General features: G+C 42.5%; 1 protein-coding gene across 1 annotated transcript; it reads right to left on the bottom strand.

Annotated features, from left to right (window-relative positions):
• LOC121629503 (NACHT, LRR and PYD domains-containing protein 14-like) lies at positions 1-27,995 on the bottom strand. Its single transcript, XM_041969117.1, has 10 exons — positions 27,849-27,995; positions 26,861-26,991; positions 26,649-26,780; positions 24,635-24,713; positions 24,288-24,489; positions 22,362-24,147; positions 19,945-20,118; positions 17,510-17,671; positions 1,482-1,528; positions 1-1,352 (listed from the first exon to the last, which is right to left on the bottom strand). The coding sequence occupies exons 2-10, from the start codon at positions 26,947-26,949 to the stop codon at positions 802-804; spliced, it is 3,222 nt and encodes a 1,073-aa protein (XP_041825051.1). The 5' UTR covers positions 26,950-26,991; positions 27,849-27,995; the 3' UTR covers positions 1-801.

Here is a 27,995-nt window from a genome sequence, read left to right on the forward strand (position 1 = left end):
AGTACATTTTAAAAATAAAGTCAATAAAAATGTTATAAAAAAGGCCAGTGGATAAAAATGTGACTTAAAAGATGAAACTGATGGTGCCAGCCTTATCTCCTCAGGCAGGTCGTTCCAGAGTCGAAGGGCTTGGACTGTAAAAGCTCGGTCACTTCTGGTCTTGAGTTTGGACCCTGGCACAGCTAAAAGGGACCTGCCTGAGGATCTAAGGCTGTGGGAAGGTCATAGTGTGTCAGTAAATCTGTAATGTAGCCGGGAACCAGACCTAAACAAGCTTTAAAAGTAATCAGTAAAACTTTAAAATCGATTCTAAAACGTACAGGGAGCCTGTGCAGCAAGGCTAAATGTAATATGCTGTCTTCTGCTAAAAGCCTAGCTGCTGTGTTTTGAACAAGTTGGGAGCGAGAGAGGGATCTATTGTCAAGACAGGAGAGGAGGGAGTTGCAGTAGTAGAGTCTGGAGAAAATGAGTGCATTGATAACTTTTTCTAAATAAATAATCATGTTAGACCAAATAAAGACGGAATAGCCCAAGTAAACAAAAATGCTCTGAGTATTGTAACACGGTATACTAATATTCAATGAGAATCTTTTACTGGAAATGGACAAAAAAACAACATCTGCATTCTCAAGGTATAACAACTTAAATCTTTGAAGGACTGAAAGAAGAAGTTTCCACGAAATCATTTAGAAGAGTTTACAAGAGACAGTGACTGAATATATGTGGAAGGGGCAGAAATGTACAAACTGACATGTCAGTTCATCTGTACGAGTTTCACTAACAGGATGAAACCCTTTATCCTCAACACACAAACACCGAGGAACCATATGACCTAAACCAAAACCCCAGTCCAGGAAGCAGAGGATGGGTGAATGTGGTGTTGAAGGTGTAGAGGTGGATCAGGGCATCAGAGGAAACTCTGTAGAAGGACAGAGTTCCAGCAGGACAGTCCACATACACAGCGACTCTGTTAGAGACAGAGGAAGAGGAGGAAGACGAGGAGGAAGAGATGTGTGTTTTTCTGTAATTGTGGCAGACAGCATAACCTTCATCATCAGAGCAAACCAGATTCCAGGACTGATCATTGTGACCAAACAAACAGCCTCTGGTTTTTCCTCTTCTTCTGATTCCTCTGTAAGTCACTGAGATATAAACGTTTCCTCTCCACTCCACCTCCCAGTAACAGCGACCTGTCAGAAGATTTTCACACAGCAGCTGAGGCCTTTCATCAAATCTGTCTGGATGCTCAGGATACGAGTGAAGCTTCTCCTCATATGTCACCATCCTGTTGTTGTCAGACAGTTTGAGGTTTTTGTTCACTGTGTTTGTGTCGATGGTGAGTGGACAGGAATCTGATTGGGAGAACAAAAACAATCCAGCTGTAGTTATTGATCTGTTGACATTTTATGCTGACTGATGAATGAGTCATGTGACAGAATGAAGATGGTTGAATGTCATAAATCCAGTGAAAACACACTTACACTTCCTCAAACCTGGTCTCAGCCATTGTTCTCCAGCAGGCTCCACCCTGAAAGGAGGAGAAGAATCAGAGCAGCATCATCTCTGAAAAAATCTGGTCATACATCCGACTGAAGGGAGCATCTCCGAACAAGAAGAAGCAGAATCAGAAAGCTGTTTGATTGACACTGAGACCAGTGAAGCTACTTTGTGGAAAAATTTCTTCTTTCAGCTATTTTCGCCTTTTGATCTCTGGAGAGATGAAGAGCACTGTGGAAAAAACGGACCTAACCAAGAGTTGCAATCTTCTATCCGCCCTAACGTCTTACTGTTCTCCTCATGAAAATATGCTCTGCAGAGCAGATTTGCTCTGATGACTTCATTTCAATGCACATTAAGCTGTGAAAGCTTTGAAAGCTACATGTATGCAGATGATACAGGTATATGTGTCTGCAAAAAAGCTCTGAGATTGCGGAAGAAATACAAGAGATTAGAAGAAAGGTCTGCTGTGTCATATTAAGGCAAGGGAAAATCATTTAACTGAAAAGATAGTCTTAGCCATTTAAAGCTGTGAAATTAACTGAACTTTGAACAAGTTTATAAAAAGCATGAACTTGAACAACACTGTAAGCTGGAAAGTGATCAATGCGCCAGCTACATAATAGCATGATGTCATAGTGGCATGAGCCTTCCTTGAATAATGACAAAGAATGCAAAACAAAAACAAAGGACAAAAATGGCAGACATATATTTATATTGCCAAGTTGCACAGGAAGTAATGATTAGTTCAACCAATCAATGGGTTGCAGTGTGTCAATTCCATTTCTGAGGCTTGATTGGTAAGACTGACTTCAATAGAAGGGTTTAAAAAAAAAAAAAACACTTAGGACAAGTAGGATCGTGTATTCAGGCTCCCTTCCCTCTTTTTGCTTGTGGAAATAACAACAGCAGCAACAGTTTAAAGGAAACATGACTTTAGATCATACACACATGCACATACCAATAGCCCTGTACACATGCAAGTACACACAAATGCACAGAAACCCTATATACTACTATAGCACACCCCTCAAACTGTATTTCTCTTTTATTTTCCCTCTACCTGCCTAAATAATTTCTGCTGCTTACATTTTATTGTAAATACTGATCTTACTGTATGATTTTTAATGTCAGTATTTCTAATCCAGTGCTGTTTTAAAAAGTTCTAGTACTTCCAGATTGTGAGGAAGAAAGTGATGTTTTAAGGGAAAAAGAAGAGATTTGATGATGCTGGAGAAGGACGTATAGTTTATGGTCTATGGTGGAATCGACTTTTGACACAACAAATACACTGAATGGAGGTTTGTGTGTGTAAATGTTTTTAGAGTCATAAAATAATTTCTATATTGATTAATGGTTTAACTCATTAATGCCCACATCTAATAAAAATTGTTGCAGTAAAAGAGAACAGCAGCGGGCTTCCGGTGACGCCATGTTTTGAACAAGACGCAACTTTCACTGGCTCCCGTTAACTTTGTGACAATTAGGCTACATTTCCGCAAAATTAACGATTTCCCTACAAGACAAGTGGAGGCTAAACATGACTTCAAGGAGAAACACCGCAACAAAACAGTCTGCACCTGCCTGTGACGCCCTTCGGGGCCGGCGGGGGACGGGGGCGCCCTAAGCCACTGGCGGGTCGTCTTCCAGGGGGGAGGCTTACTCCCCTCTGGACCTACATCTCCTGACCCCTCCCCTCCCCCACTCTTCACTACATACACAGGTAGGGCTGTGGGAGGTGTGCTTGTTGCGCTGGGCGGGGCGGGGGGGTCATCATAGTGGCCCTGTTGCTTCGCCGAGCGGCAGCATGCCTCCCAGCTTTTAATTCCACTTAGTCACTGAGCACAAATAACATTTGCAACATACAAACACGTTTTGGGGGGTGGAACATGCGAGGTCAGGTGGGTGGGACTGCTCAGGTGGCCCCACCCCCTCCTCAATGCAGTTACTGCCCCCCAATTTTAACCCTCTTTTTTTAATTGCAAACAGGACATAATATATTCCATCACTAGTGGGGGAGGGAGGGGGGATGGGGTCTTCAAGCGCCCCTGTCTCCATGGATGGCCCGGGGGCGGGGCGGGCCGGGTGGCCTGTCGCGTTGGCCCGGGGCGTAGGCGGGCTGTCCCGGGGGGTTTTTGGCTGCTGGCCCTGGGGGGAAGGTGCTGTTTTGGGAGTGGGGAGTGGGGGGCGGGGGCGGGGTGGGGGGTTGGGGGCCTGGCTCGTGTCTCCTCGCCTCCTGGCTGGGGCTGTCCCCCCGTGGCGTGGGGTGGCGGGAGGATGGTGGTGGGGGGATGGTGTTTGTGTGTGTTGGGGGGGGGGGGGGGGGGGGGGGGGGGGGGGGGGGGGGGGTGGGTGGGAGAGTGGTGTGGGTGTGGGGGGATGGGTGGTGGAGGGATGGTGTGTGGGAGGGTGGGGTGTGTGGAGGTGGATGCGTGGTGTGTGGGAGGGGGGGTGGTGTGGGTGTGGGAGGATGAATGGTGGAGGGATGATGTATGTGTGGGAGGATGGGGTATGTGTGGGAGAATGTATGGTGCAGGGATGGGGGAAGTGTGTGGGAGGATGGATGGTGGAAGGATGGTGTGTGTGCGGGAGGATGGATGGTGTATGGGAGGGAGGATGGTGTGTGTGTGGGGGAGTGGTGTATGTTTGGGAGAGTGGGTGATGGAGGGGTGGTGTGTGTGTGTGGGAGGATGGGGTACGTGAAGGTGGATGTTTGGTGTAGGAGAATGATGTATGTGTGGGAGGATGGGTAGTGGAAGGAAGGTGTGTGTGTGTGTGTATGGGAGGTGTGAAGGTGGATGAATGGTGTGTGAGAGGGAGGATGGTGTATGTGTGGGAGGATGAGTGGTGGAGGGATGATGTGTGTGTGGGAGGATGGGATAGGTGTGGGAGAGTATATGGTGGAAGGATGGTGAGTGTGTGGGAGGAAGGATGGTGTGTGTGCGGAAGGATGGATGGTGGAAGGATGGTGTGTGGGTGTAGGAGGACAGAGTATGTGAGGGTTGAATGGTGTATGCGTGGGAGGATAAATGGAGGAGTGGAAGGAGAGTGTGTGTGTTTGTGTGTGTGTGTGTGTTGGTCTGGGGGGGGGCAGGACTGGTTCTCGGGGTGTGCGGCTGGGCGCTGGGGTGTGGGGCTGGCCTCTGGTGGTGGCCGTCTGGGCGGGCCGGGTCCCCCCGGGTGGCGTGCTGGCCCTCGGCCTGTGGGGGTGGGGGGTGTCCCTGCGCTCCTGGGCCCGGGCCCTCTGCCCCGTCTGTCCCGGGCGGCCGGTGCCCGGGGGGGTCGGGGACTGCTGGCCTCGGCCCGCCGGGGCCGGTGCCCTGTGTCCGCGGGGCGGCTCCTGCTGGGGTCTCCTGCTGCTGCCTTCCTGGGCGGGCGAGTGGTCGTCTCTGTGGACCGGTCGGGATCTGTTGCCTGCGGGGGGGCTGGTGGCCTGGGTCTCGGGACCGCTGGCCTGACTCTGGCCTCTGTTCAAGTGAGGTGGCATCTGCATGATCACTCTGCATGGTCACTCCTTCCTGAACGTCTCCACACAGTCTTTGCGTCGCCGTGTGGCCGAGTTCTCCAACACATCCACACAGGTTTCTCTGCGCGTGTTCTTGAATACAGCAGTTTCACTTATATCTATTATCATATTTTGTTTCTTTTTTTAATTATTTCTGTTCTTATTATTAGGCCCGAGCACCGAAGGCGGTGCGAAGGCCTATTGTAATTGCTCCGTTTCTTCCTTATTCTTCTTCTTCTTCTTCTTCTTCTTCTTCTTCTTAAACATTGGAGGCATTTTTGGGGACCTGAACATGCACGAAAACGCGCCTATTTTTGTGTACCCCCCCAAAGGAATGTGAAAAATTTGATATTTTGGGGTGCTCGGGACTGTTCGGGCAAAATTGAATGAGAGCGCCACCTATTTATGATGCCCCGCCACTGCACGTCATCAATCTTTATGAAAATCGCTACATGTATTCCAAATGTTTGGGCGAACAAAAAATCCTCTTGGAGTAAAAGCCTAAAACCAACAGGAAGTCGGCCATTTTGGGTCAAAGTCGCCATTTTGGCGTTTTACTGACATTTTCAAAATCTATCTCCTCCTAGAGATTTTATCGTACCGCTACCAAAATAGCTCAGGATGTTCAGAAGGCATGTGTCTTTAAAAGTTATTGAAAGTTTTCTAATAGGAGAAAGGGCATGGAGGGGGTGGGGCCTCAAAGTTTGATGTCTCGCTGTAAAGAACGAAAGTGATATAACTTCCACATAAAACATTGTATCTGAACCAAAATGGCCATGTATGATGCCAGTCCCATCCTGAACACAGCTACATGTCAATTTTTAGGTTATAAATTGGCCACGCCCCCTGCTGACAGGAAGTCATGGTTTTTACTCGAAGACCCACTTATCTCACGTTTTGCACACAACCATGTCCAAACTGGGTCAGACAGCAGAAAACAAGTTGGTGATGATATCCAGTGAAAACTGTTGCTCTACGCTGCAGGGCGAGACCGTGGCGCCATGGCGAACTTCGATAAGACGCCATGACATCATAAATCACTATAAATCCCTCAATTCTGATCCAATCCCCATCAGACTTGCAGGGATTAATCAGGGTCCGGCCCTGAACAGATTCATATCACCAATTCTGGTCTAGCCCTAAGCCCCGCCCACTTCCAACAGGAAGTGCTTTTGTTCAGACGCCGGGGTCCATCCCCTCAGGAATGAAACTTACACACTTGAAAGTGCTTCACAACAGGTCAAACACTTTCATGATACTACAATAAAAATCTCAAGTTTCTTCGCCAAACGTAACTATGGCGAATAGCGGTCCGACGCCATCAAACAGGAAGTACTTGTAACTGACCCATTGTACTGCTAATCTACACCAAACCTGGCAGGGAGGAGCGCGGACCAGCCGAGAACTCAGCCACATTGACATATGTTGGAAAAATTGCAATATGGCTCTATAGCGCCACCTACAAATATTTAATTGATCATATCTGCCCACTACATTGACTGATATGGCTGAAATCCAGTATATTGATAGAACTTGGAAGGATGTACAAAAAAGCCTCTTGGACCTATATGATAACTTCAACAGGAAGTCAGCCATTTTGAAAAAAGTGTCATTTTTGGGGTCATTTTTGCATGTTTCTTTGCCTTGCATTTGAACGAACTCCTCCTACAGATTTTATCGTATTTACCTCAAACTCAGTCTGAACACTCCAGAGGCATGCGTGGTCAAAAGTTATTGAAAATTTTCTAATAGGAGGTGGCGTTCAGCGGCGGGGCCTCATCAAGTTTTGATGTTTCGCCAACAAGCACGGAATCTATTATTTCTGCAATACAACACTCATTCTGTACCAAACTGCATATATTTCTCTTCACTTCCATGCCGACCACATCTACAAGTCCTGATGTTGTCATCTGGACATTGCTCAACGCTGCATGGCGAGACCGTGGCGCCATGACAAGGTTGGATAAAACGCCATGACATCATTATTGAGTATAAATCCCTCAATTTTCATCCAATCAGCATCACACTTGCACTGATTAATCAGAGTCTGCTTCTTAACAGATATATGTAATTACTTCTGGTCTTGGCCTAAGCCCCGCCCACTTGAAACAGGAAGTGCCTTTTTCCTGCAGCAGGGTCCCTCTCGTCAGGGATTAACCTCACACACTCTACAGTGCTTCAGATCAGGTCAAACCCTTTCATGATATAAGAGAAAAAAAACCTCAAGTTCCTTCCTCAAGCAAAACACAGCAAATGGCGTCCACCGCCATGAAACAGGAAGTACTTGTAACTGACCCAATGTACTCCTGATCTCGACCAAACTTGGCAGGGAGGACAGTGGTCAGGCCTGGAACTGATTCAAATACACATATGCTGGTAATATGGCTCTATAGCGCCCCCTATCAATATTTAGTCTATCAGCTCCACCCACTGCTTTGAACGACATAGTAAAATGTGGCATATTTATATAACATGCCAGGACAAACAAAAAAGCCAGTTCATGTCCTGATGTTCTCAACACCATAGCCCTGGGAAAAGGAAGTCCCACCATTTTAACCCTTTATCCTCTGTATAACTAATTCTAACTCATTAATATCATCCTTCATGAACTCATGGTTGAAAATATGACTGACTTCTTACAGCATCATGATTAAAATGGCTTCCTGTGATGTTTAAATCATTCGCCATTATACAGGAAGTGGCACTAACCCTGCTGTCAGTTGACCAATTGAGCTAATATTTTCCTGTTCTCATTAGAGTTCCAATCTGAACATGGTTGTACATTAAAAGAACTTTACCACCACCTAGTGGCCACGTGGAATTTTCCTCTTGATGAAATCATGCTCCAGATTGTGGGAATTCAACACAGTTTGTAAGAAACAAGGTCATGAATGCTTCAGATGTCATCACTGGACAGGCTGACGTGCAAGTTGATCTTCTGATGAGGAAAATCACCTCTTGATGGAGATAAACTCTGGAAGAATGGGTATATGGCTGTGGGCAAGAGAGGCTGTGTTGCTGGAGGGAGGCTCTTGGCCGATGGGGCGGTGCAATAGGCCGAAGCGGCGCCAGAGGTGCGAGGGCCTCCAACGCTGCTTGCAGCTTTAATTAGGCCTGAGCACCGAAGGCGGTGCGAAGGCCTGTTGTAATTGCTCCGTTTTTTCCTTATTCTTATTATTATTCTTCTCAAAAGTAAATCGCATGGTAGGGGACCTGAACATGCGCGGAAACGCGCCTAGTTTTGCGTACCCCCCCAAAGGAATGCGGAAATTTACGTTTTGTCGTGTGTTCGGGACTGTTTGTGCAAAATTGAACGAGAGCGCCACCTATTTATGTTGCCCCGCCACTGCACATCATCAATCTTCATGAAATTCACTACACATTTTCTAAATGCATGGGCGAACAAAAAATCCTCTTGGAGTAAAGCCCTAAAACAAACAGGAAGTCGGCCATTTTGGGTCAAAGTCGCCATTTTGGCGTTTTGCTGACATATTCAAAATCTATCTCCTCCTAGAGATTTTATCGTATCGCGACCAAAATAGCTTAGGATGTTCAGAAGGCATGTGTCTTTAAAAGTTATTGAAAGTTTTCTAATAGGAGAAAGGGCATGGAGGGGGTGGGGCCTCAAAGTTTGACATCTCGCCGTGAAGAACGAAAGTGATATAACTTCCACATAAAACAATATATCTGAACTAAAATGGCCATGTATGATGCCAGTCCCATCCTGAACACATCTACATGTCAATATTTAGGTTATGAATTGGCCACGCCCCCTGGCGACAGGAAGTCATGGTTTTTACTCGGAGACCCACTTATCTCACGTTTTGGACACAACCAGGTCCAAACTAGGTCAGACAACAGAAAATAAGTTGGTGATGATATCCAGTGAAAACTGTTGCTCTACGCTGCAGGGCGATACCGTGGCGCCATGGCGAACTTCGAAAAGACGCCATGACATTATAAATCAGTATAAATCCCTCAATTCTGATCCAATCCCCATCAGACTTGCAGAGATTACTCAGGGTGTAGCCCTGAATAGATCTGTATGACCAATACCGGTCCAGCCCTAAGCCCCGCCCACTTCCAACAGGAAGTGCTTTTTTTCACACGCAGGGATCCATCTTCTCAGGAATGAAACTTACACACTCGAAAGTGCTTCACAACAGGTCAAACCCTTTCATGAAACCACAAGAAAAATCTCAAGCTGCTTCACCAAACGTAACCATGGCGAATAGTGGTCTGACGCCATCAAACAGGAAGTACTTGTGACTGACCCATTGTAATGTTGAGCTTCACCAAACTCACAACGAAAGAGTGTGGTCAGAAAAGGAACTCAGCCACATTAACATCTGCTGGAACAATTGCAATATGGCTCTATAGCGCCCCCTATAAATATTGCATTGATCATAACTGCCCATTACATTGACCGATATGGCTGAAATCCACAACATTGATAGAACTTGGAAGGATGTACAAAAAAGCCTCTTGGACCTATATGATAACTTCAACAGGAAGTCGGCCATTTTGTAAAAATTGTCATTTTGGTGGTCATTTTTGCATGTTTCTTTGCCTTGCATTTGAACGAACTCCTCCTACAGATTTTATCGTAATTACCTCAAACTAAGTCTGAACACTCCAGAGGCATGTGTGGGCAAAAGTTATTGAAAATTTTCTAATAGGAAGTGGCGTTCAGCGGCGGCGCCTCATCAAGTTTTGATGTTTCGCCATCAAGCATGTAATCCATTATTTCTGAAATACAACACTCATTCTGTAGCAAACTGCAAATGTTTCACTTCAGTTCCATGCCAACCACAACTACAAGTCCTGATGTTGTCATCTGGACATTGCTCAACGCTGCATGGCGAGACCGTGGCGCCAAGACAAAGTTGGATAAGGCGCCGTGACAACATTAATCTGTATAAATCCCTCAATTTTCATCCAATCAATATGACACTTACAGTAATTAATCAGGGTCTGCTCCTGAACAGATACATGTACCTACTTCTGGTCTTGGCCTAAGCCACGCCCCCTGGAAACAGGAAGTGCCTTTCTCAGACACCGGGGTCCAGCTCATCAGGGATTAACCTCAGACACTCTACAGTGCTTCAGATCAGGTCAAACCCTTTCATGACATTACAGAAAAAAAACCTCAAGTTCCGTTGTCAAGCAAAACCATGTTGAATGGCGTCCACCGCCATGAAACAGGAAGTACTTGTAACTGACCCAATGTACTCCTGATCTCCACCAAACTCAGCAGGGAGGACAGTGGTCAGGCCTGGAACTGATTCAAATAGACATATGCTGGTTATTTGTCTCTATATCGCCCCCTATGGTCATATTTTTCGCCATGAAACAGGAAGTCGCTCTAGCTCTGCTGTCAGTTGAACAAAGGAGGTGATATTTTCCTGTTGTCATTAGAGTTCCAACCTGAACATGGTTCAACATGAAAACGACTATAGCGCCACCTAGTGGCCACGTGGAATTTTCCTCTTGGTGAAATCATGCTCCGGTTTGTGGGAATTCAACATCGTTTGTATGAAACAAGGTCATGAATGCTTCAGATGTCATCACTGGACAAGCTGAGGTGCAAGCTGATCCTCTCATGACGAAAATCACCTCTCGATGGAGATAAACTCTGGAAGAATGGGTTTATGGCTGTGGGAAAGAGCGGCTGTGTTGCTGGAGGGAGGCTGTTGGCCGATGGGGCGGTGCAATAGGCCGAAGCGGCGCCAGAGGTGCGAGGGCCTCCAACGCTGCTTGCAGCTTTAATTATTATTACTCTTACTCTTATTATTATTATTGTTACTATTATCAACTAGTTGTGTAATGACCTACTGGCTAGGATGATCGTAGCTATATATGTTGTAAGTAGTATGGATTACATGGTCTTCTGTATGATGTTTCAAGTCCCCACCCGCACTCCCCACACCCTTTCTGTCCCTCTCTCTCCCCTCCCTCTTCTCTCTATTTTCTTTTCTCTCTCTCTCTCTCTGTCCCCTCCGGTCGAGTCCAGCATTAAGAGTCTGATTCAATAAAGTTTTTCATCAAGAGGGACTTTATACATGTAGTATAAATCCCTGCTTGATAGAGTAAAATTGCCCAGCACCAGACAGCAGCCAGACAATCATTCTGTTTGCAACGATGCTGGACAAGACAGGTTAAAAAAAAAAAAAAAAAAAAAAAAAAAAAAAAACAGTCTGCACCGAAAGATGACAAAGAAAGAACGGTCCCGGAACAACTTGAGGCTAATATTAGCCCGACATCTAACGAGCTCGACATGGCGGAGATCCTTCGTGAACTTAAAGATTTAAGACGAGAGAATCAGGCCTCGTTCTCAGAAACAAAAGCGTCCCTGGAAAGACTTGAAGGCTCGATGAAAGATATGACAGAACGACTGACCACACTAGAAAATCGCGCAGAGGAGATAGAGAGCAGGATTAGCTCAACAGAGGATGCTAGCCAACGAAATGGAAGGGTGCTCCGATACCTGCTACGAAGAGAGGTTGCCCTCACAAGTCATCGCGACGATCTACAAAATCGCCTCCGCAGGAATAACTTGCGCATATACCAAGTGCCTGAGGGATGTGAAAAGGAGGACATGGTTGGCTTTGTGAAAGGGCTCATCAAAACAGAATTACGCTTCTCACAGGAGGACATTCGGATCGAAAGAGCCCATAGGGCGCTTGGGCCAAAGCCACCCAACACAGATCCACCTCGCTCCATAATCATCCGATTCATGGACTATGCAGTGAAGGAGGCGGTTCTGCGACAGGCATGGGCCCAAAAGCAGGTGAAGTTCCAGGGACAGACCATCTACTTTGATCACGACTACTCCCCAGAAGTCCAGAAGAAGAGGGCACGACTGCGCGGTGTGATAAAACAGCTGAAGGAAAAGGGGGTGCGCGCGCGGTGTCGCTTCCCTGCACAGCTCCGGATTGACCTGGAGAGCGGACCAAAGACCTTCCCAACGCTTATCGAAGCCGTACCAACACTTCAAGAGATGGGTATTTTTGTAAAAGTTAGTGAAAGAGAGAAGATGGACAGAGAACTTTCCAGAGAGCTTTGGAAAACACGGGAGAACGGGAGAAGAGGAGGAAATGATTCACTATCTGATGCGGATTTGCGAGTTTATGTTTGATTTTCACTACAAGAGAGTATATCTGACATAATTCGAAGGTATGTTATTCCTTCTGCCTTCCCCTTTTGGTTTTTCACTCTCTACATGATAAGGGTAAGAATTTCATGACTAAAGCCTTTGTCACAATGCTTGATAAGTGTTTAACTATCTGATTAATCGCGGGTTACCAGTAATAACGCCTGTTTTTATATGAGACCTGAGATCAGGTTTGAGTTTCACAAACAGAATTTTTCTTTATCTTGGTTTGTGATCTGGTGTGCACTTTGTGCCAACTTCCCAGAACGGAGATGTCACGCCGTTCTGCCTGGAAAACAACAGGGGCCGGCTATTGCCATGTCGATGGCCGGTCGGTTCTGTGGGAGCCTTATCTGTTCGATATGTTCAAATCTTGTTTTAGTTCCCCTTGACATATTCATCTTCATGCACTCATTATCTACAACTTGCAAAGTTTGTTTAGTACAGTTTGATATAACTAAAAAAGACGAGAGAAATGGCCATAAGACTCTTAACTTAATGACAGACAAATCATTTAAATCATTTATTTTGCTAATTATATGCGGGAGATAAATATTACCAGCTACAACGTTAAAGGACTGGGCCATCCGATTAAAAGGAAAAAGATACTAAACCAACTGAAATCTTTCAAATGCTCAGTGGCTTTACTGCAAGAGACACATCTCAATGACTTGGAACATAAGAAACTAAAAAGAGAATGGGTTGACCAGGTGTTTTTTGCTAGCTGCCCAAAGAGCAGAAAGAGAGGCGTGGCAATTCTGATTCACCAAAACACTTGTTTTACGGTACAGAAAGAACTAAAAGATCCACAAGGAAGGTATATAGGGTTGGTGGGCACTATGGAGGGTATAGATATGACAATTATGAATATTTATGCCCCAAATGAAGATGACCCCTCATTTTTTATAAAGATAGCATCCATTCTCGCTAAAGAATCAAAAGGTATGATAATAGTTGGAGGGGACTTTAATTGTGTCCTAGATTCAAAGAGAGATAAACTACCCCCAGAACACTCCGCTCCAAATAAAAAAAGTAAAGCTGTGTCCCACTTGTTAGAGGAACTAGGATTGATTGAGACCTGGAGAGCATTAAAACCAAGTTTAAAAGATTTCACCTTCCTGTCTAACGTGCACGGCACATACTCAAGAATAGATATGATTTGCATATCGAAACAAGAACTTTACAGAGTCAACGACATTACAATAGAACCCATAACCTTATCAGATCACGGGCCAGTTAGGATGTCGCTCACCCTATATAAAGAAAGGCACTTTAAATATTGGAGGCTGAATGTCTCCATACTGAACGATGCAAAAAGACGGCAACAATTAAAAGATTCAATAGAGGAATATTTTTTACTAAATGACAACGGCTTAGTATCCCCGTCCACATTATGGGATGGAGCTAAGGCAGTGTTAAGAGGCCGATGCATTGAGCTCACAATACAACTTAAAAAACAGAGATTAGCAAAGCAAGAAGAGATTGAGAATGAAATTAGAAATTTAGAACGAAAGCACAAAGTTACTAGAAATGAGAATGTACTGACACGCCTAAAAGACCAAAGGGCCGCCCTCGACAAATTACTTACATATAAGGCAGAAGGATCTATGCGTTTTTCGGGCCAAAAATATTATGAGATGGGCAACCGTGCGAGCCGACTGCTGGCCTTTCAGCTCAGGAAGGCTCAGGCCAGTCGTGTAGTTCCAATAATAACACACCCCTCAACAAGAGAGGAAATTTCCCGTCCAGAACAAATTGCAGCTGCTTTTAGAGAGTTCTACGAAGATCTGTACACGCCCGATATAACGCAAGATAAAGACGACATGATTAACATTTTTAAATTGCTCAATTTAACAAAACTATCACCAACAGAGGCAAAAGATCTTACTCAGCCAATCACTGAAAAGGAAATAGAAGAAACTATTAAATTACTGAAGAACAACAAAAGTCCAGGAACTGATGGGTTCAGCGGGGAATTTTATAAAATATTTAGTAAAGAACTCACTCCTAAGCTGTGTACGGTATTTAATTACGCCTTAAATATGAACGACCCACCAAAAAGTTGGTCAGAAGCTAAAATATCAGTTATACATAAAGAAGGGAAAAATAAGAAAGAATGCGCGTCCTACCGGCCGATTAGCCTATTGGGAACCGATGTAAAGATCCTTAGCTCTATATTAGCAAAAAGGCTACAAACATACATGGGAAAGTTGATCAAACCAGATCAAACTGGGTTTATTACGGGACGACTAGGATCAAATAATATTAGAAGAGCTTTGAATATTCAATCCATTGCTAAGAAATCTATCCACCCTTCAATGCTCCTTGCGCTAGACGCTGAGAAGGCGTTTGATAGGGTGGACTGGAGATATTTAAATTACACACTGGAGAAATTCGGATTTAGCTCCACCTTTATTAGCTGGATTACTACACTGAACAAAGACCCAATGTCAAGAATTCGCGTAAATGGTTATTGCTCCGAATATTTCTCTATAAAGAGGGGGGTACGTCAGGGTAGCCCGGTGGCTCCGATCCTCTTTGCTCTCTGCATTGAGCCGCTAGCGGAATGGATCAGAACAAATGACCAAATAGAGGGAATACAAGATCATGGAGGTCTAGAACACAAAATATCTTTATTTGCCGATGACATACTCCTGTATGTTAACAACCCACTGTCATCTATTCCACCTCTCATGCATTGTCTGAATAGGTTTAGTGACATCTCTGGCTACAAGATAAATGAAGGAAAATCCGAAGCAATGATGATTTCAGGATGCTGGCCTGCCCAACTAAATGCCAATGTCAAGTTCCGATGGTCAAAAGAAGGGTTTAGATATCTGGGAGTGACCCTATCCAAAGACTCATCGAAGTTATACAAATCCAATTACAACACACTCATAAATCTCATTAAAAATGATCTAGAGAGATGGCAGATGCTCCCTCTTTCTTTAATGGGTAGGATCGAAACCATCAGAATGAATGTTTTGCCACGATTTCTCTTTCTTTTCCACTCCCTCCCAGTCACAGTGCCTACAAGTACTTTTCAACTGATGGACAAACTTATTTCAAAATTTATTTGGCAAAACAAACGACCCAGAGTGAGACTTAAAGTACTACACTCCCCGAAAGAAAAGGGTGGCCTGGCCCTTCCACACTTGAAAAGTTACTACTGGGCGGCTCAGCTGAAGGCCCTGGTCACATGGATTAAGATGGATGAAGACACAAGATGGTTCCAGTTAGAGCAGTGCTCGGTACCAGATAGACCCATGACAGCTTTATTATTTATGGACACAAAAGAAAGACAAAAACTGAAAATACAGAATGAATGGGTTAAATTTACTTTAGGTGTTTGGCAAAAGGTGAGAAAACAACTTAAATTACCCCTCTCTCTGTCCAGAGCATCCAAAATATTGACCATAACCGATTTTATACCTGTAAAGCTCGATAGTGGATTTCATAGATGGGCCAATATGGGCTTAACAAATGTAAATCAGTTGTTCTGTGGGAGACATCTCAAATCCTTTTCCCAGATTCAGACTGAGTTCCATTTGTCTAGTAATGATCTATTTCGCTATATACAGATAAGACATTATTTAGAGAAACACAAGGAATTCGAAAAAGTGAGGGACCAGCCGATAAATTTTGAGCAATATTGGATTGATATAGAGGACAAAAACGACATAAGGAAAATTACTTCTTCTCTATACAAAATCATTAGAAAGGAACAAGCCGACGGGACATTAGACGTGAAAAATAAATGGGAATTAGAGCTCAATACAGTTATAGATGATATAGACTGGGAATACTCTTGGGAGGAGTGGCATAAATGTCTTAATAGTCCAAACTGGAGGGAATTTAGTTGGAAATTAAGAATGCGATTTTTTAGGACCCCATTAATTATATCCACCTATGAACACAGCATTAGCGCCCTCTGCTGGCGAAAGTGTGGCCAAATAGGTGATTTTTCTCACATTTTCTGGGAATGTCCCGTCATCAGCCCTTTTTGGGAGAGGATAAACGGGGAAATTAAAAAGATCCTGAATCTTAATATAACATATCCTATCCATCAAATAATTCTGGGTGACTTAACATCTGAGGTCTGGGACAAAAAACAAATGTATATATTAAAGGTCTTAGTACTAATTGCCCACAAGACAATAACGATAAACTGGCTTAAACCGCTCCCACCTACCCTGGAACAATGGACTCAGAAACTAAAATCTGTGATTTTTATGGAGGAAATAACTGCAGTTTTGCGACTGAAGAGAGACTTGTACTTGAAAAGATGGTCACCGGTGATCTCCTATGTGGACAAGACATAAATGTTCTATCCCTTTGCCTATCAGTTTTTTTTTTTTTTTTTTTTTTTTTTTTTTTTCCTTAATGGGACTGATATAAATGTACACTTCTAATTGTTATTTCTGTCCTTTTGTAAATGTACTATGCATGTCATTAGAAATAAGTTATATACTCTGAGTGCAACTATGTCAAGGATTTGTTGTCTTAATAAAAGTTCAAAAAAAAAAAAAGAGAACAGCAGCAAAAGTTGCAGAATTTGAAGAAATGTAAAACTAAGAAAATCATAAGCAAAGCTGAGAAAATTAATTATGTTTAATTTACTGATCCATCTGGAACCACTGTAAGAACACAACTGAATGAAAACAAAAATTAAAAGTGATGAACTGTGTAAATTCATAAACTTTATATTACCCATTTGCACATAAAGTTTCTTTTATGTGTATTGAGTGTTACTTTAGAAATGTAGACAAACAGTTTTCAGGTTCATTTACTTCTTTGGCATTCTGCTGTATCACCTCCATCTGTCAGCACACGACCCCTCTGTCTCATGACCTTTAATGTGCATTTTGAGGCAAATAATGCAGTTAAATTAAAGAAAAGATTGGTATTCATCACTCTAAGAAAAAAGATACAAGGAGCATTATTTAGTATCAACATTCAGGAGCTTTGGATTCACCATATATGGCTAAAAGGTAAATGGACTGTGATTTATGATGGGAACTTTATTAAAACATGTGCATGCACAGGAATTTCTAAATCTTTATGCTAAGCTAGGCTGACATGTCTTGGACCATCTCTGTTTCTGATCCAATGTCAGAGGACAGAAAGGATGCTTCAAGAAATGACACACTGTCCCTTTAACATGCAGAGACGTCCACACTGAAGAAACTGACCAACTAATAATTCTCATTGTTCCTGCACACGTTCTCTTTTTAAGACTCACTACACCAATGTGAAAATAATATATACATTATTAGTCCCAGTTTTGGATATTTTTATCTGCTTTTTACCCATCCTGGTTACACTGAGGACAGTGGGGCTGCCATATTCTATACCTGAGCTTGTTTGGATCCTTCAGTACAGCCATCAGCAGCTTAACTCCGGAGTCTCCTGGATGGTTGTAGCTGAGGTCCAGTTCTCTCAGATGGGATGAATTGGAGGTGAGAGCTGAGGCCAAAGAAGCACAGCCTTCCTCTGTAATCAGACAGCCTGACAGCCTAGAGAAAACAACGTATATGGCATTAAATCAGAGGGAACAGCTGCAAGACAAATAGAATGTCATCAAATGTTCAGACACTGGACTTTTCTCACACTACTGACTTTGTTTCATTTGCTCCAAGTTTATGAGTTCATGTCTCAGTTTGTGATAAATGTTACATGTTCAGGTTTTACCAGTGAGATGATGCTCTGCTGACTCTATTTACAACATGCTTAGTGTTATTATGACCTGAAAATATTTATTTTATTGCCAATGAAACAGAAATTCCAGAGGAATTCATATTCCATCTTTTGTACCCTGGATAAATAACATTAAATAAAAAAAAAATAAAAAAAACAAGAAAATGAATTTAATTAATTTAGTTAAACTTTTTCATATTTCCAACCTCATGCAGTACAAAGATACCAACTGCCTACAAAGTATTTATTTTGGTTAATTGTTCCTGATCAGAAAAACAGAATCTTGCTGTTTTTCCGCTTTAAACGAATCTCTCTTACAGCTTTCCCCCAGAAGTACTGTAAGTTATCATAAAGTGACGCTTAACCATTCCTTATTTCTCTCTTTCATGCTGTTTGCTGTTAATCTGATTATCAGTGGTTAATAAATTGTTTCATAATTTAATTTGTCATGTTTCTGTAGTTACTATAGAAGAATAATTGTTCCTTCAAACAGAACTCACTAACGTAGAGACTGATTAAATATATTTTTATGTAAATGTAACCTTGGTTACAAAACCCTGTTAATATAAAAGCCTGTTAATAAAACAGTCGTTAAAGAAATGCATTGTAAGCCATAAATAGATAAAAGAGAAAAAAAAAAAAAAAAAAAAACTAAAACGGTGAGCAATGCTTTATTTCATGATGTAATGTTTAAAATGAGTTTAAACCCCTGAAGAAAGTGGTTAAAATGTGTGAATTCATGGTATTACTTCTTTTTCTTATTATTTAAAATAGCAGAAAAAAAAGGGTGTTGAGACTCTTATTTTGAAGGGCCGAATGGCAGCGTGACTCATGTGCGCCACTGCCAACCAGATTTGTTTTAGTTTACTTCCTGTTTTTTTTTTCCTGAACGAGGAAGATGGGCAGACGGTTGTTACAGAGCTGCGAAAAAGAAAAAAAACACAGAGAAGAACAGAAAAAATCGTCTACTTAAAGTTGTTTCCGCACTCTGAGAGGAGTTAGTTGTTTTTTCCATCCTGTCCGTGACTTGGTGACGTTTTACACTGTGTATGTTGCCGGACGGGACTCGGCTATTAAGTTTTTGGCCTGGAAATTCTGAGCGAGTACCGGAGTGGGATTCCATGTTCGAGATACAAGATGGCAAGCCACCCAAAGACTCCGTGAACCGTGCATCATACAGAAGCCAAGCGCCTCTCCTGGACGTTGCGTGGTTTTCATCAGGAACTGGTAGGATTTATCCAAATCTTTACGCAGAGCTGCAGTGGATTCACAGACATTGGATTAACCGTTCGGGATAATCAAAGGATTGACAGTTAATGGGACAAAGACTATTACCTGTGATAAACAAGGTTATTCAGTCTTTTACTGAATCATTTTGAGTTTTGTAAATTTTATTTACTGTTGTTTTCTTAATCATATCTGTTAATGCTGTTATCTGAGTTGTGATTATAAGCAGTTTTTTGTTGGGTACCACAAAAGACAAAATTGAGAATGGTTGAAATTTAAAGAAAGAGTTTAACTAGAACTTGAAACTAAAACTAAAACTTTATCCAGAATAAAGCTGAATAACTTAGAGAAAAGACAGAACGTGAACTTAGTGCAAACAAGAAAAAACCTAGGTTGTAGTGAAAAAATTATCCTTTAAACCAGAGAAAAAATAGGTTTAAATTAAACAGGATTAATAAACTAAATCACTTGGAAAGAAAGGGAAAAGTTCGCTTGAAAGAGAAGTGGATTGAAATTGTGTGTCAGCTGTATGTCAGAGTGTTGTTATACATTTTCTGTGTTCAATTAATATAATAAGCCGGCAGTTCAAATTTATTCCCTGGTCTGTGGTTATTAATGCACTACATACTTATTATTGCTCCAGTAGTCGAACCTTACACTGAGCCCAGTAAGCCATAGACGATCTATAGGTGTTACATAAACATCAACTCACGGTATTCCCTTTTTTCACTGTGTAAGAAATATAAAGAAGAGTGGTGCTCCAAAAGCCCATTTTTTCCCCAATAAAGTTTAATAATTTTGAATATTAATATTTCATAATAATATCAAAGCAAGTACACATAAGTAGTTACACTTTAATTCTGACCTGAGATTTTCCAGTTTGCAGTTTGGACTCTTCAGTCCATCACAGAGCTGCTTCAGTCCTGAATCCAGCAGGTCGTTATTACTCAGATCCAGTTCCGTCAGACTGGAGGACTGAGAGCTGAGAACTGAAGACAGAGCTCTACAGCTCTTCTCAGAGAGGCCACACACACTTAATCTGAAGAATATACATAATAAAAACTTAATCAGTCCTGATCTTGGATGAAGACTAAAAGATTACCTGTATGAAATGTCAGGCTTGTTATTATGTCCACATGGTGAATTTAAATTCACTTTAGTTTAATTGGTTTGTTCAGAAAACCAACAGATTGCATCAGATAATTTTTTTTTATACAGTCCCCCATCCTGAGCATCGATGAAGCAGCAAACAGTAGAAACAAAACAAACATATTGCTTCCGGCTCTCAACGAAGGCAGACGCTTTTATTCTCCCTCCCTCCTCCCACTCTGCCCTGATACTTGTCCTGTCATCTCTGAGCCTCTCTCTGCATTTCTTTCCAAAACTCAAATCTTGAACTATGGATTTGATCAGCTGGTCCCTAAATGCAATCGACCAAATTTATTCGAACCGGAAAACAGGTGTGGGGGAGCCTGCTTGTCCTGGCGGAACGTTTTCGGCTGGATATGTGATGGATTCCTGGGGAGTGTGGAAAGTCATGTGCCTGTCGATCCTGTCTGTCGAGGACGCTGAAGACATCTATACATTCGGATTCATGATAACTGGGTTTCTGCTGTTTGGAGCGGGCGGTTTCCTGGCATATCGCAAAATTCAGACACTGTCGGCGGTCACAGGCAAGCTGCCGGATTTCTGTGCCGGTGTGTGTCGAGCTATGAACAATCACACTTTGGCGTTGCAGGAGCTAAATCATAAACTGGAGGCTATTTCAGTTCTGGATGGCAAACTGGTTGCGATTTCTGAGCTTGTACGTAAGGTGGACACCAACTTGGAGAAGTTGTCGGCTTGGCTGGATGGAAGTTGACCCACAATTCGGATGATTGGAGAGTCGCCAGTGGGACCACTGATAGACTCAAGGCAGACGAAACAGCTCTGGCCTGAAACCAAAACAGATGCTGTTATCAAATTCGGCTCCCTGTACTGGCCTTGGATGGCTGGTTAAAAAGCTCCCTGGAATGTTATGTTGACGGATGCTCAGTCCCCCCACCATCCTCACGGGCGGTGGACTTTCACCTGGATCAGCTCCCAAGGATGCCCACTATCATCAGGTGGCAGAGACTTGGTGGAGAACTGGGACAAAGTCCACATGCTCACTCACTTACTGCGCACACACACGCACCACACTCACATACACCACTACAGATGCACCTCCCCTGATGATTCACTGCCTGGGTTGTCCCTTCCCCCCTCCCTCCACTCCCGGGCGGTGGGTTGATTGGACGCGCTCAGCTGCGTCCGCACTTTGCTGCGATGGGAGACCCCTCTTCCCTGCCACGTGTTTCTGATGTTGTGAATGTCTGAGTTATGTGCTTTATGTACCGAGGAGTATTTTTTTGTATCTCAATAATGGGCCCCTAGGCCCAGTGTGGAGATGCCTTTTTTTATTCTCTCCAGCCACATCTTATTCCCCTAATGTTATCTTTCTCCTATATCTAAGACAAAGGAGCGCTGTAGAAACGGCTGCTGCCTCAGTATGCCTGATCCTGTTTGTGTTATATGTTGTTACTGTCTAGTCTTGGACGGGTTGTACTGGAAACACAAATTTCCCTGAGGAATTTCCAAAGGGATTAATAAAGTATTTCTGATTCTGATTCTGAAACAAAAAATCCCTTTTCACAGTAAGAAAAATTATCCAGCAGAGCCAGGCTCAGGGAGGGCGGTCATTTGCCTTGACTGGTTGGGGGTGGACAGGACAGGAAATGGGGCTTAAACAGCACCATAACTCCAAGCCATGGTTCCGCTGAATTTAAAAAAAAAAAGAAACACAAGCTAATGAAAACAATTTTTTAAAATATTTATACATGGAAAATAAAGAGCAAGGAAGACAAGTGTGCAGTACGTCATGGGACGGCCGTCTGTTCCCCCCCTCCCAAGCCTAGCAGTATAACTATCCACACACACACACATTCACAGTGCTCTAGGTGTAGATGGAAAAAAAATTAATAGTTAAGCAATGGTTGTAAAATATTTAAAACTTAATGCCTGAAATCTTTAACAGTCTGCATGAACAAAGGTTAAAATAATCAGTATGTGCTGGGGCACATAAGCTTTGCCTTCTGATGACAGCACATTCAGATTTTTCTTGACATCCAAACAGTCACATCTTTCTGAGATTTCGATAGTTTATCAGAATTTATTTTTTCTTTCCGAAAAATTGAGCTTTTAACCTTTACTGGTCTCTGATCAGCACTAGATTAATACACAATCAACTATAAATATACTTACAGAGCTTTGTCGGAGGCTTTGACAACTAGCAGCAGCCGCAGAAGAGCCTCTTCTGAAGACAAATATTTCTTCAGGTCAAACACATCCAGGTCTTCTGATGACAGTAAGATGAAGACCAGAGCTGACCACTGAGCTGGAGACATTTTATCTGTAGAGAGACGTCCTGATCTCAGGAACTGTTGAATCTCCTCCACTAGAGAACGATCATTCAGTTCATTCAGACAGTGGAACAGATTGATGCTTCTCTCTGTAGACAGACTCTCACTGAGCTTCTCCTTGATGTACTGGACTGTTACCTGATTGGTCTGTGAGCTACTTCCTGTCTCTGTCATCAGGCCTCGTAGGAGACTCTGATTAGTCTGCAGTGAAAGACCCAGGAAGAAGCAGAGGAACAAGTCCAGGTGTCCATTTGGACTCTGTAAGGCCTTGTACACAGCCCACTGATCGACACATTGTAGATTAAGGATTTGAGGAATCTTGGATGTTTCTCTCTCCCCCATCAGGTTGACACCAGACTTGATGAAGGTCAGACGGACATGAAGAGCAGCAAGAAACTCCTGAACAGTCAAATGGACGAAGCTGAACACCTTCTCCTGGTGCAGTCCTCTCTCCTCTATGAAGATCTGTGTGAACACACCTGAATAAACTGAGGCTTCTGTGATATCGACGCTACACTCTGTCAGGTCTGATTCATAGAAGATCAGGTTTCCTTTCTGCAGCTGCTCAAAAGCCAGTTTTCCCAGAGACTCAATCATCTTCATGTTCTCTGGACTCCAGAGTGGATCTGTCTCAGCTCCTCCATCAAACTTGACCCTTTTGACTTTGGTCTGGACCACTAGGAAGTGGATGTACATCTCAGTCAGGGTCTTGGGCAGCTCTGCTCGCTCTCTGGTTTCCAGCACATCCTCCAGAACTGTAGCAGTGATCCAGCAGAAGACTGGAATGTGGCACATGATGTGGAGGCTTCGTGATGACTTGATGTGGGAGATGATCCTGCTGGATTTCTTCTTATCTCTGAACCTCTTCCTAAAGTATTCCTTCTTCTGTGGGTTAGAAAACCCTCTGACCTCTGTCACCATGCCAACACTGTCAGGAGGGATCTGATTGGCTGCTGCAGGCCGTGTGGTTATCCAGAGGCGAGCAGAGGGAAGCAGGTTCCCCCTGATGAGGTTAGTCAGCAGCACATCCACTGAGGTGGACTCTGTAACATCAGTCAGGGTCTCATTGTTGTGAAAATCCAGAGGAAGTCGACTCTCATCCAGACCATCAAAGATGAAGACAACCTGGAAATCTTCAAAGCTGCAGATTCCTGCTTCTTTGGTTTCAGTAAAGAAGTGATGAACAAGTTCCACCAAGCTGAACCTTTTCTCTTTCAGCACATTCAGCTCTCTGAAAGTCAGAGGAAAAATGAACTTGATGTCCTGGTTAGCTTTGTCTTCAGCCCAGTCCAGAGTGAACTTCTGTGTTAAGACAGTTTTCCCAATGCCAGCCACTCCCTTTGTCATCACTGTTCTGATTGGTTCATCTCTTCCAGGTGGGGGTTTAAAGATGTCTTCTCGTCTGATGGTTGTTTCTGGTCTGTCTGGTTTCCTGGATGCTGTTTCAATCTGTCTGACCTCATGTTCATCATTGACCTCTGCAGTCCCTCCCTCTGTGATGTAGAGCTCTGTGTAGATCTGGTTCAGAAGGGCTGGATTTCCTGCTTTAGAAATCCCCTCAAACACACACTGGAACTTCTTCTTCAGAACAGATTTATGTTTACATCCACAAACTACAGAAAAAAGTTCTGAATGAAAAGAAGAAATAACATCAGTAAATAAACATTTCACACTGCTCAACAACTGTCTGAATGTTATTCTATGTTCTTAGACATCAGTAAACATGTCATTCATCCAGCAGCTTCAATCTTTAAAGAAATCCTCTTACTGCTCTGCAGACGCTCAGCCAGCTCTTCCTGCTTCATCCTCTTCAGGAAGTCCACTGTGATCTTCACAAATGCATCTCTGCTGCTCCTCTGCTCTTCATCCTCACCCTCCAACACTGAGCATTCTGGATAATCTGGACTCAGAAGCTTTTTAATCTTCTTCAGCTCGTTCTTCACAAAAGTGATCATGTTGTCCTGCAGCGACTGGAACAGAAAATAATATGAATGAAACAATGATACTCTCCTAACCCTAACTCTGCAAAGTAACTTCAGAAGGAATGGGTTTACAAAGTCTGGAGATGATTGTGAACAAAAGAGATGGAAAAATACATGCTGCACTTGTACAGACCCTAAATATGGAGTCCAGCTCTGTCTGATGCTGCTTGGCAGACTGACCAAATGGTACCTCTGAGCTCTGCTGGTCCAAGCTGAGGAAGAATCATGAAGAAACATCTCACATTCAGTGACACAGAAAAGCTGCTTTCAGGTTTTATAGAGCTCTCAGCTCATGGGGCCCTGAGCTCTGTTCGCCTCTGGGTGACCAGCACCTAGTAGGGCTGGTGTCTGCCATCCCAGGCCCCCTGAGGCCTGTGTTTCATGGCTATGGTGCTCTCTGGGTGGGGCCTTCCTCTGCAGTCTTCTGGGTGGATGCGTGATCATCTCTGTTGTAGGTTGGCTGGGATTTGTGCTCTGAGGTGATGACTGCTAATGTTGTTTTGTCTGCTTTGGTTCATGTTTTGAGGAGGGGATTGGTAGCTGGGCTTGGGTCTGGAGAACTTGAGTTTAAGTCCCCGCTCTGGCAACTAAGGTAAACCACTGTGGGACCCTGAGCAAGACCCTCGACACCCTAAATGCTTCCCAGGCACTATAATCTGGCAGCCCACTGCTCCTAGCAACTAGGATGGGTTAAATGCAGAGAAAGAATTTCCCAGTTTGGGATTACTAAAGTATAATAAATAAATTAATAAATAAATAAATAAATAAATAAAAGTTCCAAGTGGTTTTCTGTTTCTGTTTTCTGTGGCAGCTGGTTGTCTGGTTTTTCCTGTTTAGATTTTACAGATGCTTTCTATGCAACAGCATCAGCTGGGGTATGCATTCTTAAATGTGGATTTTGTGTTTCTTGTTGCTGATATTTTAGTGGATATTTATAGACTCTTTGTTTTTGTATGATTGCAGTCTTGTCTGTGATGATTGTTGACTCGGTGCTGCAATACAGTTTTCTGTGCAAGTGGACAATTAAGTATTATCTTATCTTATTTTTCTCTTCTGTTTACTCTGTCCTTTCTTTTGCCCCACCACCCCTTCAGATCCAGCAACAGCTAATTTAAAGATGATGGATTTTTATAGAAAAGCAAATATTTTATTACAGAGTAATGTTCTGCAAAGATTTCCTGCCGAACACACAACAGGATATGGAAATCCTGGGGATTTTTTTCCTCTGAGTGACACCAGAACCAGGTTGAAGTTGGTCCAGAAGGAATTTTATGGACCTGATATGTTTCCACCAAACCACTGAAATCGAAATCAGCTGATAATTCTCAGGTCACAGTTTGTGACAGAGACAGATCAGACCTTTTGATTCTGCAGCAGTCCTGAAACCAGCAGCTCCACAGCTTTAAGTGGCTTTTCCACAATGGCTTTAATAACACAGACTGGAAAGGATGAAGCAGCAACTAATGTTTTGAAATATAGATTATAACAAATGCAGGTTTTTAGCAGTTTCAGTTTGTTGCATGGAATAATTAAACTTAATTTTCCACAAAGTAATGATACAAAGTACCAAATAATATTTTAAATCTACTTTTCTTTTCATCAGGTTGGAGACTTTGGGCTGTTTTTTAAACATCATTTTTCACAAATATCTACATTTCAAAAAAGAAAATGTATTCTATTCTCTTTTGCAAAAGTTTATGTTTTTTTTTATGTAAAAATAGAAATAAAATAGTGGTTCTTTAAAATATTTTATAACAAATTTCCTGAAAATTTTTAAAATAAATATCTGTCATAGGTTTTCTTTTTTTTTCAAAATATTGTTAGAATTTGCGGCTCTACACAAGTTTTACTTAACTTAGTTTTATGTAATGGCTCTGAGTTGTAAAGGTTGCAAACCCTTGTCCTACTGAAGCTCTACTTTCGATAACTCTGCTTCTCAACTCAAATTTTATTGTTGAACTTTTTTTTGTCATCACTAATGAGGCCACTTTGTAAAACACTGTTTAAGCAAAGAAGTGAAATACTTTGAATAATGTGTTTTTTTTTCTTCACCACAGAAAAAGTCATAATAAAAACCACCTTTCTTTCACTTTAATGCTGAATGTCCATGTTACACTTTTAAAACATTTAGCTCATGTTTAGCTCACCTCTTTGCCGCTGGAAGTTGGTCAGATTTGAAATTAATAAGATGATGTTTCGACTGGTCGCTCTTCATGGACACACAGCTGGGCTCAGGTCCAGGTCCAAGTTCAGATTTGGGTTCAGGTTGAGGCTGATTTCTGGAAGACAGATGTTTGCTAATGAGCGATGAGCTGTAACATAGAGACGAGTTACGAACAGCTACAGATGTTCATCTCACCTCTGAGCTTTGCTCTGGCTCTCATGTTCCTCAAACCGAGGGATTTTAGAGGGAGGGGCTCCTTCCTCTCTGTCCTCACACTGATCCATGCTGCTTAATTCATATCAGCTCACACACACTTTTACCTTCATCTACAGAGAAAACACAAAATCATTTATCTGTACATCAAGTGAAATCCTCCTTTCCATCATCTGTTCTGTTAAAAGATCAGCTGTTCCTCTTATTGGCTCTGATTTTCTGTTTTACATCAATCCAATCCAACTTAATTTGTAAAGCACTTTAAAATGGTTTAGTTTTTTTTCTAAAATCTTTTGTTGAATTGCAAAATTTTTTTGTTGTGATTGCTCTATAAGTACAGTCCATTTACCATTTAAAATGCGTTTTGCTGTTGCTTTCGTTTTTTATCATGTTCAAAATAAATAAACTCGTTCATTCATTAAATAAAACCATGGCAGAACCAAAGCCATCATGATAACGACGAAGCAACAATGCTGTTTACTTACGCTGACCTGATAAACATCTTTAAGTTTCTCTTGACAAGACAAAGAGGATCATAATGTGAAGAATAATTGTAAATTGCTTGGACTTTTTTATAAACAGCAAATACAAAACAAACAGCAACATGAAAACAAAAGAAGCTCATTAGCACGGATGTAGAGCAACAGTTTGATGGTTTTATTCAGGGGGAGCTGCAAACCATTCTCCACTAGAGGAGCACAATGAGTTTATGTTTGTTACAAATTGTATTTGTGGAGTCTCAGAAATCATAATGATAACTAAACTAAACAGAATAAATTGATATATGCAATAAACTGTCAGCAGAATTGTTAAAACTCAAGTTAGTGGGGTTGTTAAAGGGTTAAACGTCAGCTGATCATCATTTCATTTCTCTTCAAGCAGCAGACTGATGAAAGTTTGAACTGAAATCAGAAGTGAACATATTCTCTAGACATTATAAAGCAGAATAAACAACAAAGTTGTAACTTACGGTTTGTTGACAGAGTTAAAGAAGAAAGGTCTCAACAGAAAGCCGTACAGGTGAACTTCCTGGAATGATTCAGAGCTCCAGCTGTGATGGAGGCGGGACAGGTAGGAGGGGCAGTTTTATCTTTATAATAAAGACTTGATCCTTTTA

Source organism: Melanotaenia boesemani, chromosome 2, assembly GCF_017639745.1.
Source record: "Melanotaenia boesemani isolate fMelBoe1 chromosome 2, fMelBoe1.pri, whole genome shotgun sequence".
NCBI lineage: Eukaryota > Metazoa > Chordata > Actinopteri > Atheriniformes > Melanotaeniidae > Melanotaenia > Melanotaenia boesemani.